General features: G+C 35.3%; 1 protein-coding gene across 5 annotated transcripts in view; it reads left to right on the forward strand.

Annotated features, from left to right (window-relative positions):
- Nucleotides 1-12,631, forward strand: part of PDS5A (PDS5 cohesin associated factor A) — a 159,095-nt gene that overhangs the window by 100,524 nt on the left and 45,940 nt on the right. For all 5 annotated transcript variants that reach the window (XR_010322114.1, XM_064285929.1, XM_064285931.1 and 2 more), the window contains exons 18-19: nucleotides 6,937-7,042; nucleotides 11,024-11,184. Coding sequence is in view for 4 of the 5 variants with exons in the window: in XM_064285929.1 (XP_064141999.1) it covers nucleotides 6,937-7,042; nucleotides 11,024-11,184 (267 nt within the window). In the remaining variant the exon portion in view is untranslated. The remainder of the gene's footprint in view (nucleotides 1-6,936; nucleotides 7,043-11,023; nucleotides 11,185-12,631) is intronic.

A 12,631-nucleotide genomic window follows, 5' to 3' on the forward strand; every position in this document is an offset into this window, starting at 1 on the left:
ATAATTAACACCCACGGAAGAAGCAGTCAAGAAATCAAACGACGCATTGCATTGGGCAAATCTGCGGCAAAAGACCTCTTTAAAGTGTTGAAAAGCAAAGATGTCACCTTGAAGACTAAGATGGCGCCTGACCAAGCCATGGTATTTTCAGTTGCATCATGCATGCGAAAGCTGGACAATGAGTAAGGAAGACTGAAGAAGAATTGACACGTTTGAATTGTGGTGTTGGTGAAGAATATTGAATATACCATGGACTGCCAAAAGAACAAACAAATCTGTCTTGGAAGAAATACAACCAGAATGCTCCTTAGAAGCAAGGATGGCGAAACTGCATTTTACATATTTTGGACATGTCGTCAGGAGGAATCAGTCCTTGGAGAAGGACATCATGTTTGGTAAAGTAGAGGGTCAGTGGAAAAGAGGAAGACCCTCAATGAGATGGATTGACACAGTGGTCGCAACAGTGGGCCTAAGCATAACAACGATTGTGAGAATGGTGCAGGACTGGGCAGTGTTTCATTCTGTGGTACATAAGGTTGCTGTGAGTCGGAACCAGCTTGACAGCACCTAACAACAACAACAAATAGAGTTTTTGAGAGGCTTTAAAAAAATATGGGTGTGTAAAACACTTAGCATAGTGCCTAACACATAGTAAATGCTGAATAAATATTAGTAGCTTTTCTATGAACTGGAATCCTTAAGTGGTACAAATCGTTAACATGCTTGGCTCCTAGCCAAAAGGTTGACGGTTCAGGTCCACCCAGAGGTGATTTGGAAGAAAGGCCTGGAGATCTACTTCCAAAAAATCAGCCACTGATAACCCTACAGAGCACAGTTCTACTCTGACACACATGGGATTGCCATGAGTCAGAATCAACTCAATGGCAATGATTATTCTATGAACTAAAAACAGCAGACACAAAAGAACAAAGGCAAAAGGGATCAAGAAATATTAGAAAATTGCATATGTTTTTCTGTGACCATAATGTGGGATTTTGGAACAAAGGGTTGGGTGCAGTAGAAACTCATGAATGAAGATAACCATTTTTTTGAGTATTTTGGTTTTCCAGTCTTGTATCCATGCAGGTATATATATGTAAGCTACAGTTACCAGTCTGTAGATAGATAGTGGGTGAAAGTACAGTCATGTATGTGATAATGGTTGAAATCCAGGAGAGAGGGTAAAGTCAAAAAGAAGATTGAAGACCGAATCATAAAGAAAATCCAGCAGTGAAGGGGCTAGCAGAAGATAAAGAATTCTTTTTTTTTTTTTGTTTTTACTTTTTGAGGAGGAATTGTCAAATTATAGAAAATCAAGAAAGAGTGCTACTACAGAATCCAAAGAATATATTAAAAGGGGAAAGGGTCAGATGCTACCCAGAAGTCACATAAATTGAATACAGGTAGTCCCTGACTGACAACATATTGAAGTTACAGCGAACCACATTTATGACCATCTTTTTTTTTTTTTTTTTTTAAGCATCTTATAGTTAGTAATATGTACTAAGTACAATTTTGCAGCATGTAATTTGCTGTTATCATTCTCAGATGTTCACTTGCAGGTAGATATTCAGTGTTATGATGTACTATTCGAAACACTGCCATATAGCAGGCAATAACGAAAACTTAAAAAAAATAGAAACATAGAGGAATCTGGAAGGCATTATGCTGAGTGATATTAGTAGTTGCAAAAGGACAAATATTGTATGAGGCCACTATTATAAGAATTCAAAAAAAAGTTTAAACACAGAAGAAAATATTCTTTGATGGTTACAAGGGTGGGGAGGGAGGGAGAGGGGTATTTACTAATTAGATACTAGACAAGAACTATTTTAGGTGAAGGGAAAGATAGCACACAATATAAGAGAAGTCAGCACAACTGGACTGAACTAAAAGCAAAGAAGTTTCCTGAATACAATTGAAAGCTTCAGATGCCAGAGTAGCAGGAATGGGGGTCTGGGGACTATGGGGGTCAGGGGACATCTAGGTCAATTGACATAACAAAATATATGGTGAGTGGCATCTGGGGTCTTAAACGCTGGCAGGTGGCCATCTAAGATGCATCAATTGGTCTCAACCCACCTGGAGCAAAGGAGAATGAAGAACACCAAAGACACAAGGTAAATATGAGCCCAAGAGACAGAAGCAGCCACATAAACCAGAGACTACATCAGCCTGAGACCGGAAAAACTAGATGGTGTCCGACTACCACCGTGACAGGGAACACAACAGAGAATCCCTGATGGAGCAGGAGAACAGTGGGATGCAGAACTCAAATTCTCTTTAAAAGACCAGATTTAATGGTATGACTGAGACTAGAAGGACCCTGGAGGTCATGGTCCGCAGACCCTCTGTTAGCCCAAGACTGGAACCATTCCTGAAAGCCAGCTCTTCAGACAGGCATTGGACTGGACTATAATGCAGAAAATGATACTGGTGAGGAATGTGCTTCTTGGCCCAAGTAGACAAATGAGACTTGGTGGCCAACTCCTATCTGGAGGCGAGATGAGGAGGCAGAGGGGGATAGGAGCTGCTTGAATGGACATGTGGAATACAGATTGGAGAGCAGGAGTGTTGCTGTCTTATTAGGGGGAGAGCAGCTAGAAGTACATAGCAAGGCGTGTACAAGTTTTTGTATGGTTTTTGTATGAGAGACTGACTTGATTTGTAAACTTTCACTCAAAGCACAATAAATAAATAAGAAGTATTCAGCTTATGTCAGAACCAACTTAGGATGGAGTTGTTGGAATGGAACCCCACTGTAATTCAGGGACTATCTGTACTAGAAAACATCCATTGGATTTAGAAAAGAAGGAAAAAAACAAAATGGCCAGAACAGTTTCCATGGGGTGGCAGGGGCAAATCCAGATCACTATGGATTGATAACGGCATAAGGACAGTGCTTACCAACCTTTTCCACATCATGGTACACTTAAAAACGATAATATTTAAACAGAGAAGACTGCTCGTGCCTGGAAGTCATTGGCCTAGCTCAGCCGGAGTCTACTAGGTCACACTTGGCTGCTTTGAGGGCCAGTAAAATCAAAGGGATAAATACCTTGGCACACTCTTAAGCTCTGCTTCAGGAGATAAATTGGGACGTAGGCACAGCCAGTGTAGACATCCTGCCTATAAAGTAAAGGAGAACAATGAGGTGATAGAAAGAGAATACCTTTGAAGAAGGGTATTTTGTTTTTAGTGAAGGACTTTTGAATATTTAAATGTTTGAAAGGAGCTAATAGAAAAGTAGAAGTTGAAGATGAGGGGAGGGGAATATAATTCAGCTTCTTGAGGAAGCATAATAGGAAGAAGGAAATCATCCACTTTGACAGTAGAAGGTTAGGGACCCAAATTAGATGATGTTAGAAGGTAGAGTATAGAAGATTAAAAAAGTTTTCTCAAACGAGAGACTGAAAGGGCTGACTCAATAGGGGGAGAGCAAGTGGGAGAAGGGAGTAAGATGTATGTAAACTTACGTGTGACAGACTGATTGGATTTGTAAATGTTCACTTGAAGCTTAATAAAAATTAATTAAAAAAAGTTTTCTCAGGGCCTCTGTTTTTCTCCATTTGGCTAAAGGTAAAGTAGTCTGCTCAAAGTAAAGATTTAGATCTGAGTAGAACGTTTGTAACACTCGTACAGCACGGGAGAGAAGGGGAAACATAGAAGGCTTCTCAATCAAATTTGAAGTTAAAGTTGAGTTGGTGATACAATCTTTCGCTTTGAATAACCCTGTGAAGTGTATGGAGTATATACTGTTTGGTGTATAAATGAGGAAAAACACTTTAATAAGAGGAAGGATTACAGTCTGGTTCAAGAGTTGGGTCTTTCTCTTCCAGCTCCTTAACTCGCGGTGATGATTTACCCACATCGTCATGAATGCAGAGATGATGTCTGTCTTGTTTCGTACTGTATCCCCAGGGCAGACTGTGACACTTAGCAGATAATACCCCTGGAGTTGATTCCAACTTTTAGCGACCTTATAGGACAGAGTAGAACTGTCCCACAGGGTTTCCAAGGAGCAGCTGGTGGATTCAAACTATGGACCTTTTGGTTAGCAGCTGAACACTTAACCAGCGTGTCACCAGGGCTCCTAGCATGTAATAAAGGAGTCAATAAATACTTATGTGTGGTCACATTTTTTAAAAATACATTTGTAATCTTGTTAAGTTCATACATCCTTTAACAGGATTTCTACCTAATAAAAACCTTAGTTCAGAATATTTTTCTCTAATTGGAAATATTTTTTAAACTATGTAAGTACTAAATCTGAACTATATCAGAGCTAAAACTTCTAAAAGAAAATACATGGTAGGCAAAGATTCTTAGATGGGATACAAAAAGCACAAACAATGTAAGTAAATACTTTTTTTTTTTTTTGCAAGACATTGAGAAAATGAAAAGTCTAAGTTTCAGACAAAAATATTTGTAGAGCATTTATCTGATAAAGGATTGTATCAAGAATATATAAAGAATTTTTACAACTCAATAATAAGACAACCCAGTTTAGAAATGGACAAAAGATTTGGTCAGATATTTCACCAAATGAGATATACAAATGTTAAATAAGCACAAGAAAAGACATTCAACATCATTAGTCATTGGGAAATTCGAATTACAATGAGAAATACTACTATACACGCATCGGAATGGCTAAAATTAAAGATACTGACCATGCTAAGTTTGGTGAGAATGTAAAACAACTGAAACTTGCCATACATTGCTGGTGAGGATACAAAGTGATACAGCCTGTTTGGGAAACAGTTTCTTGTAACATTAAATGCATGTTTAACATTACCAAACGACCTAGGAATCTGAATGCTAGAAATTTGTCTAACAGAAAAGAAAATACATATTTTCTTAACTTGTACTTAAATGCTTGGAGCAGCTTTTTTCATAATATCCATAAACTAGAAATATCCACCTATCCATCCAGTGGTAATCACATAAAGACACTGTAGTATATCCATACAATGGAATACTTCTCAGCAATAGAAAGGAACAAACTACTGATATAAGCAGCAACATGAATGATTCTCAAAAGCATTATGTAACATAAAAAATGTCAGATACAAAAAATATGAAATTCTAAAAGCAGCAAAATTACAGTGACATAAATCAGATAAGTGGTTGCCAGGAGTTAGGAGAGGGAGTTGACTACAGAGGGGTGTAAGGCAATTTTTTTTTTGTAATGGAAATGTTACATCTCTACAGTGAGATACCACTTTACACCCACTAGATAGCTATCATAAAAAAGACGAACAAGTGTTCGCAAAGATGTGGGGAAATCAGAAGGAACCGTTACATATTGCTGATGAGAGTGTAAACTGGCACAGCTGCTTTGGGAAACAGCTTGGCAGTTCCTCAGAATGTTAAACATAGGCTACCACATGATCCAGCAATTCCACTGCTTGGTATATACCCATCAGAAATGAAAATATTTGTCTACATAAAACCTATACATGAATGTTCATGGCAACATTATTCATAATTACCCAAAACTGGGAAAACCCAAGTGTCTTGTATCAATAATTAGAATATTATTTGATAACAAAAAGGAATGAAGTACTGATATGATGCTAAAACATGGGCAGACCTCAAAGACATGCTAAGTGAAAGAAAGCATTCATTCACAGAAGACCCCATGTTGTATGATTCCACTTATATGCAGCATTCAGAATAGGCAAATAAACCCATAGTGGGAACAGAAAGTAGATTAGTGGTTGCCTAGGGCTGGAGAGGGCAGTGGTGAGTGGGTCAGGATTTGTTTGGTGGGGAGGGGCAAAGAGCAAAAATGTTCTCAAACTAGATTGTTGTGATGGTTGTACTACCCTGTGAATATGCCAAAAACCATTGAATTGTACAATTTACACAGGTGAATTATACAGTATATATATGTGTGTAAATCGTAATCTCTAATTTGTTTTCCAAAAATAACTTTATCTTATCAAATGAAGATAATGATAAAGTTTATGAATTATTCTTATGATGTTAATAATTTAATGTCCTCGTGATAATATTTTCTTCATTTTACTGATGTGGAAACTGAGTCTCCAAACCCAAAAATCATATTTATTGGTTTTTTACTTAAAATAGCGCTATGTTGTTGCATAGTCTGATGTTTAATGACCGTGTTTTATTTCATTTTGTGGTTGTAGGTATGTTTCAAAAACTAATTCCATAATGTTGGACAACTAGTTTTCTAATTTATTAATCTATTTGTGAATATAGCATTATGCTTTGATGAATTTCATTTTTCCTGTAAATATCTGGGAATGGAATTACCGATTTAGTAAATTAGTTAGCAGTAATTGTTTACTTTGTCCATTTGTTTGATTACTGTCTGTATTTTGTTTTAAGTGAATTGTCAATTGGCCATTTAGCAATAGACATCTTGTTTTTCTTAAAATTGTAAATGATATCTTCATGTAAGGAAGTGACATACTGCTTATACTTAAATAAATGTCTTCAGTATATCATTTTAACTTGAGTTTTATTTTTCATATGAGTTTTTATTATACATTTGAACGTTATCTTTTAATTTTTCTATTCATAGCTAAGACTGTTCTCATGTTTCAACCATCCTATAATTCTTAGTCTACTAAATTTTTTTTTTTTTTTTCAGTTTAAATCTAAACTATTTGGTACTTTGGTTGTAAGAAATAGTTCTCATTTGTTACGTACTTTCTAAATTTATTAACTAAAATAGTACTTCCTTGTTTTATGAAACATCAAGCATTTAAATATCTAGCAGCTATAAAGGTATGTGTAGGGAAATAACCTAAAGAGAAGCTCAGATGTTAAGTAGAGAACAGAGTTTTCCAAAAGTTTCTTTGAATCTGAAGTTTAAGTTCTATGTATGTTGTGTCACAATGCAATTGGGATACAGTTACTAATCTCCTACTGTCACTAATTCAGATTTTCTTATTTTAATAGTGCATTAGTAAAATTGATGAATAAATCCATAGAGGGAACAGCAGATGATGAAGAGGAGGGTGTAAGTCCAGATACTGCTATTCGTTCAGGACTTGAACTTCTTAAGGTATTTTTTAAACAATTTTTGTCTCCATGCATTTCCTCAGAGTCCTGATTTTCATTCTCTTCAAGGTATGCAAGAGTCAGGCTTTTTTAAGGGGAAACTACTCAAAAGATTAAGAATTGTAGTATAAATTATATTTTATAAAAATAATATTTTGGGGTTTTTTTTAAATAGTATTTTATTGTGTTTAAGGTGAAAATTTACATAGCAAATTAGGTTCCCCTAACAATTTCTACACAGATTATTCAGTGATATTGGTTACATTTTTCACAATGTGTCATCATTCTCATTTATTTCATTCTGATTGTATAGTATGTTTTGAGGCAGGGATGCATGAGGCCTCCTGCTTTGTACTTCAATATTGTTTTGGCTATTCAGGGCCTCTTTTCTTTCTAGATAAAGTTGGTGATGAGTTTTTCCATCTCAGTAAAGAATGTCATTGGAATTTGGATTGGGATTGCATTATAGATAGTCTCTGATTTACAATGGGGTTCTCTTCCAATGACTCCACTGTAAGGCGGTTCTGACCTAAGTCCAATACCTCTTTTTTATTTTTAGTTTTCATTATTACTGCCTTTTATTATTACTATTTTTATAAATCTGATCTTTATTTGTCATTGGGGCTTAGAAACATTACATATAAACTTAAAGATACAATTTTAGTACATACATACATAAAAAATACACACATTTACTTTGGCAATGAAGAAGAGTTGGACAACGTTGGCATTTTGTCAGTTGCAGTAGTTAACTCCACTTGTAGAAGGCTCATCTGAATTATCCCTGGGAATGGGGATAGCATTTCTAGTCAGAACATTATTGAGAGTTGTCTGTATGGTCCATTTCTTTTCTTCCTCATATATTTTGTGGTAACATCTCACTGCTTCCCGAGTCTGCCTTCGACTTCAGCATAAAACGGATGGTGATAAGTGCGCTTCATCATAACTCGAATGTGTCATAAGTCAGGGACTCTTGCTTTAGGTACTATTGACATTTTCACGTCTGTATTCATGAGGGATATTGGTATGTAATTTTCTTTTTTGGTGGTGTTTTTACCTGGCTTTGGTATAAGGGTGATGCTGGCTCCAGAGAATGAATTAGGAAGTATTCTTTCCTTTTCTATGTTTTCAAAGAGTTTGAATAGAGTTGATATCAACTCTTTTCTGAATGTTTGGTAAAATTCCCCAATGAAGCCATCTGGGTCGGGGCTGCCTCTTGTTGTTTTGGAGAGTTTTTGATGACATCTTCAATCTCTTCTTTTGTTATGGGTCTGTTTAGATTTTTACCTCTATTTGTGTTATTTAGGTAGGTAGTGTGTTTCTAGAAATTTTTGTTTCTTCTAGGTTTTCAAATTTGTTGGAGTAGAATTTTTCATAGTAGCCTGTTTTGATCCTCTTTATCTCAGCTGGATCTGTTGTAGTAGCTCCAATTTCATTTCTTATTTTGGTTATTTGTATCTTCTCACTTTTTTTCCTTTGTCAGGCTGGCCAGTGATTTATCAATTTTATTGATCCTTTTGAAGAACCAACTTTCTAGTCTTGTTGGCTCTTTCTATTGTTTTTCTGTTTTCTATTTCATTTATTTCTGTTCTGATCTTTATTATTCCCTTTCTTCAGGTAGTTTTGGTCTTCCTTTGCTTTCTATTTTTTCAAGTTGTTGGGTTAAGTTAGTGATTTACGACCCAGTAGCTTTTTAGTAATGTGTTATTTAGTAACCATGTATTTAGTTTATTTTCCTGTTATTGATTTATATTTTTATACCATTATGGTCAGAGAAGATACTTTGTATAATTTCAGTCTTTTTAAATTTATTGTGGCTTGCTTTGTGGCCTAAAATATGGTCCGTTCTGGAGAATGTTCCATGTGCATTGGACAAGAATGTGTATTGTGCTGCTGTTGAGTAATGTGTTCTGTATATGTCTATGAGGTCCAGTTAATAGTGTTACTGAGATCTTCTGTATCTTCACTGGTTGTCTTTCTAGTTGTTCTGTCCATCATCTTAAGTGGTGTGTTAAAATCTCCTATTTTTTTTGGATCTATTTCTTGCTTCAGTTTTATTAGAGTTTGTCTTATAAATTTTGGGGCTCTGGCATTGGGTACATAAATATTCATAATTGTTATATCTTCTTTGTGAGTTGACCCTTAAATCATTATATAATGTCCTTCTTTTTCTCTTACAAAAATAATATATTTTTGTTTTTTTAATATTTCATTTTTCATTCACTTGCCTGCTGTACTTCACAGTATGTTCTAAATAATCCAGTCTTACCTTTCAAAGAACCTACCGTAGGTCTGCTCAAAGGAAATCATAACAGGACAGCGTCTGATCACAGGATCTTTAACCAATTGGTAATCATAATAGATGCAAAAGGAATTCTGGGAAGTGAGCAAGTACGGGCCAAGTCAGGCTAGATTTTGTGGTAAGGATATGATCTAATCTAGGGGAACAGTGCATTATCAGTGGAAATAGTGCTTGGCATATTTTAGGGCTTGTTAGGAGATGAGGCTGACTGGAAGAGAAGGTTGGTTTTGGAGAGTTGTAGGAGACAAGACTGATTCCAGTTGTGGAGGGCCTTTGGGGCAGGAAGGTGCTATCAGGGGCTTTTAACCTGGTTTTTAACATAATATAGTACTTGATAGAACTTTCATTGGATGGAGTAGAAAGGGGAAGGAAATGAATGCAAAGAGATATTTAGACCACTCCAATGTAAACTAGGAGAGAAGAGCCAAACCAGTGGAATAAGCTGGATTGTCCTTAAAAATCATTCCATTGAAAGAATTGATAACGATTCATGAGTAAAATTTTTATTGTATTTTTATTGGTTGAGTTATATTTTTAAAGTTTGCTTGATACAGTTTTTCAGATTTAATTTGCCATTTTTCTGTAAATAATCAAATCCTCATAACTAACAGTTATCACTGTAAACGTTACCAAATGAGAAAATTTCTCCACTGGCTATAAGACCCATTAAATAAATGCTTATTGAATAAGTTAATGATGGCTACCTGATTGGTTCCCCTCTATCTCTGCCTTCCCATTTTCAGCTTTTTTTCCTACTATTACACTAACTACATTGTTTCCACTTCACGGAAGGTAAACTTTTTAGACATGTCATCTGTAACTTGCCATAGATTTCCTAAGGAGGAGAAGCTGGGGCTCATATCTTAATTTTCTATTTCCAGTACCTATCACAGGGCCTACCAAATGGTAGGGCACTCAGTACATGTTGAAACAAAATAATTGCTTTATATTTTGATTTTTTTTTTTTTGTCTTGATTTTGTAATGGCTACTTTTTATTTTTTTTTTTTACTTTTTATTAGGTGTCTTAGTACAAGACAGCTACTTACCTAAACTCATCTGACAGCTTTCATACATGAGAATAATTATATATATTTGTAATTGTAATTAAAAGTTCACAATAATTACTTCTTTGTTGTGATAGGTATGATGAGTGAGTGTTTTGTGATGGATTTCCCTTGAAATACTTCCTTGTAGAATATCTTTTTACCAGTCAAATAAAGCTCACAGTAAGCATTTTGTACGCATACAAAGATTGTACTATTAAGTTGGGAGTTTTTATGTTGAATAAATGTTTCTGCACCTAAATACTGTAAATTTATATTATAAAATATAGAATTATTAATATTGTAATATCACACTCCAAAAATAAAAGGAGCCATGTTTTATGCATTTCGAGTAGCAGAATAGAGGAGGAGGTGAGTAAGAAAAATAGAACAAAGGCTGTATCTGTCAGCTGTCTTAAGAAGCTGTCTGGAAGCTACCACATAGTAGTAGCCTCAGCTGACTGCAAGGTTGGGCAGGGAGATGTAATCTCTATTCTGTATTAAAAAAAAAAAAAAAAAAAAAAATTTTTTTTTTTTATAAGCAGCCCATAATTTTTAATTTTATTTATAGTAAAAAAAAATTTTTTTTCTGGGTTAAAACTGCTGTCTGTACTTCTAAAGTTGTATTTGTTTCTCCAGGTTCTGTCTTTTACACATCCTACCTCGTTCCACTCTGCAGAGACATATGAGTCCCTGTTACAGTGCCTGAGAATGGAAGATGATAAGGTCGCAGAAGCTGCTATACAGATTTTTAGAAATACAGGCCACAAAATAGAAACAGACCTTCCCCAGATACGATCGTGAGTATATTTTTTTCTCATGATAAATATAAAAAGTTTTCTAAGTGTGGGAGCCATAGAATCATCGTTTGCCTTTCATGTGTAGGAAGATAGAATAGAGGAAAAACAACTTCATGTAGAAGCTAATTTTCTGTACTCTCCTTTATTTCACCCTTTCACTGTTTGCACCCCCTCTCCCATCATTAGAATATAGGTAAAAGAACAGATTGAAAGTAATTGTAACAGAATGATTTTTTAAATATTAATATTATTAACGTAAAGTCAGCATAGAATTATTATATTTGTTATTAATATATCTTCCTAATCTCTGTATATTCATCTTTTTCTCTCCAGTTGGATTGTAAATTTAATACCTACCACCTTCATATCCTTCCAGAGAAGGGATAAGCAAGTAGTGTACTTAATAAAGGAGCCCTGGTGGCACAGTGATAAAGAGCTTGGCTGCTAACCAAAAAGTCAGCAGTTCGAATGTATCAGCTGTTCCTTGGAAACCCTATAGAGCAGTTCTACTCTGTCCTTTAGGGTTGCAATGAGTCGAAATTGACTTGACGGCAACGAGTTTGGGGTTTTTGTTTGTTTCTTTGGTACTTAATAAAATATTTATTGGTTGGTTTGTTGGTGGAAGACAGTGGTGCTACTGTCGCTTTGATCTCTGAATCTGGATCATCCCTCCTTTCCTCATTCCTCATAAGAATGAGGTACATTTGGGTATTTTCTCTTTGGCATCTTAAGAAGGTTTTGTTAGGATCAAACTTAGTGCAGAGAGTTTCTATTTAGAAGTAAGATATGTGGAAAATAGCCCTTGGAAGAAGAATACATTGCGGATAGCTGGTGAATCAGCTATTCAGGATATATGCAAATAGTTTCAAGTGTATCCAATACAAACCACTTTTTCCTCTCAGGATAACAATAGGACAAGTGGACTCCAGAAAAATAGAAAGAGCCAGTATTGACATTCTGATATGTTTTTTTTCTGTGAATATGTTTATCCACTTTAAAGTGTATGACTGTTTTTTATAGGTTCATATAAACATGCTGTTTTCTTCATTTTTACTTAACAAATTATTTTCCAATATTGTCTAAATGTAATGCTTTAAGACTGTAATATGTATTTACATATAGACTACAGGAAGACTGTATCACTTTACTCTTCAATGTCAATAGAGAGGTTACAGACATGGATTTTGAAACAGAAATGCCAGTTTTCAAATCCCAACTCCACTTCTTCCTAGCTTTGTAATGTAGGAGGCTTAAATAAGTTCTTTGTGCTTTAGTTTTCTCATCTGTATAACAATTATATTAATAAATAATCTTCTTTGGTGCTTGTGAGGATTCATTGAATTACTCCATGTAAAAGGCTTAGCACAGTGCCTGACACGCACACTCAATACTTGTTAGATGTTCTTATCATCCTTCTACCAATATGTATGTGTCTGTATCCTTACAC

This window comes from Loxodonta africana, chromosome 5, assembly GCF_030014295.1.
Source record: "Loxodonta africana isolate mLoxAfr1 chromosome 5, mLoxAfr1.hap2, whole genome shotgun sequence".
Lineage (NCBI taxonomy): Eukaryota > Metazoa > Chordata > Mammalia > Proboscidea > Elephantidae > Loxodonta > Loxodonta africana.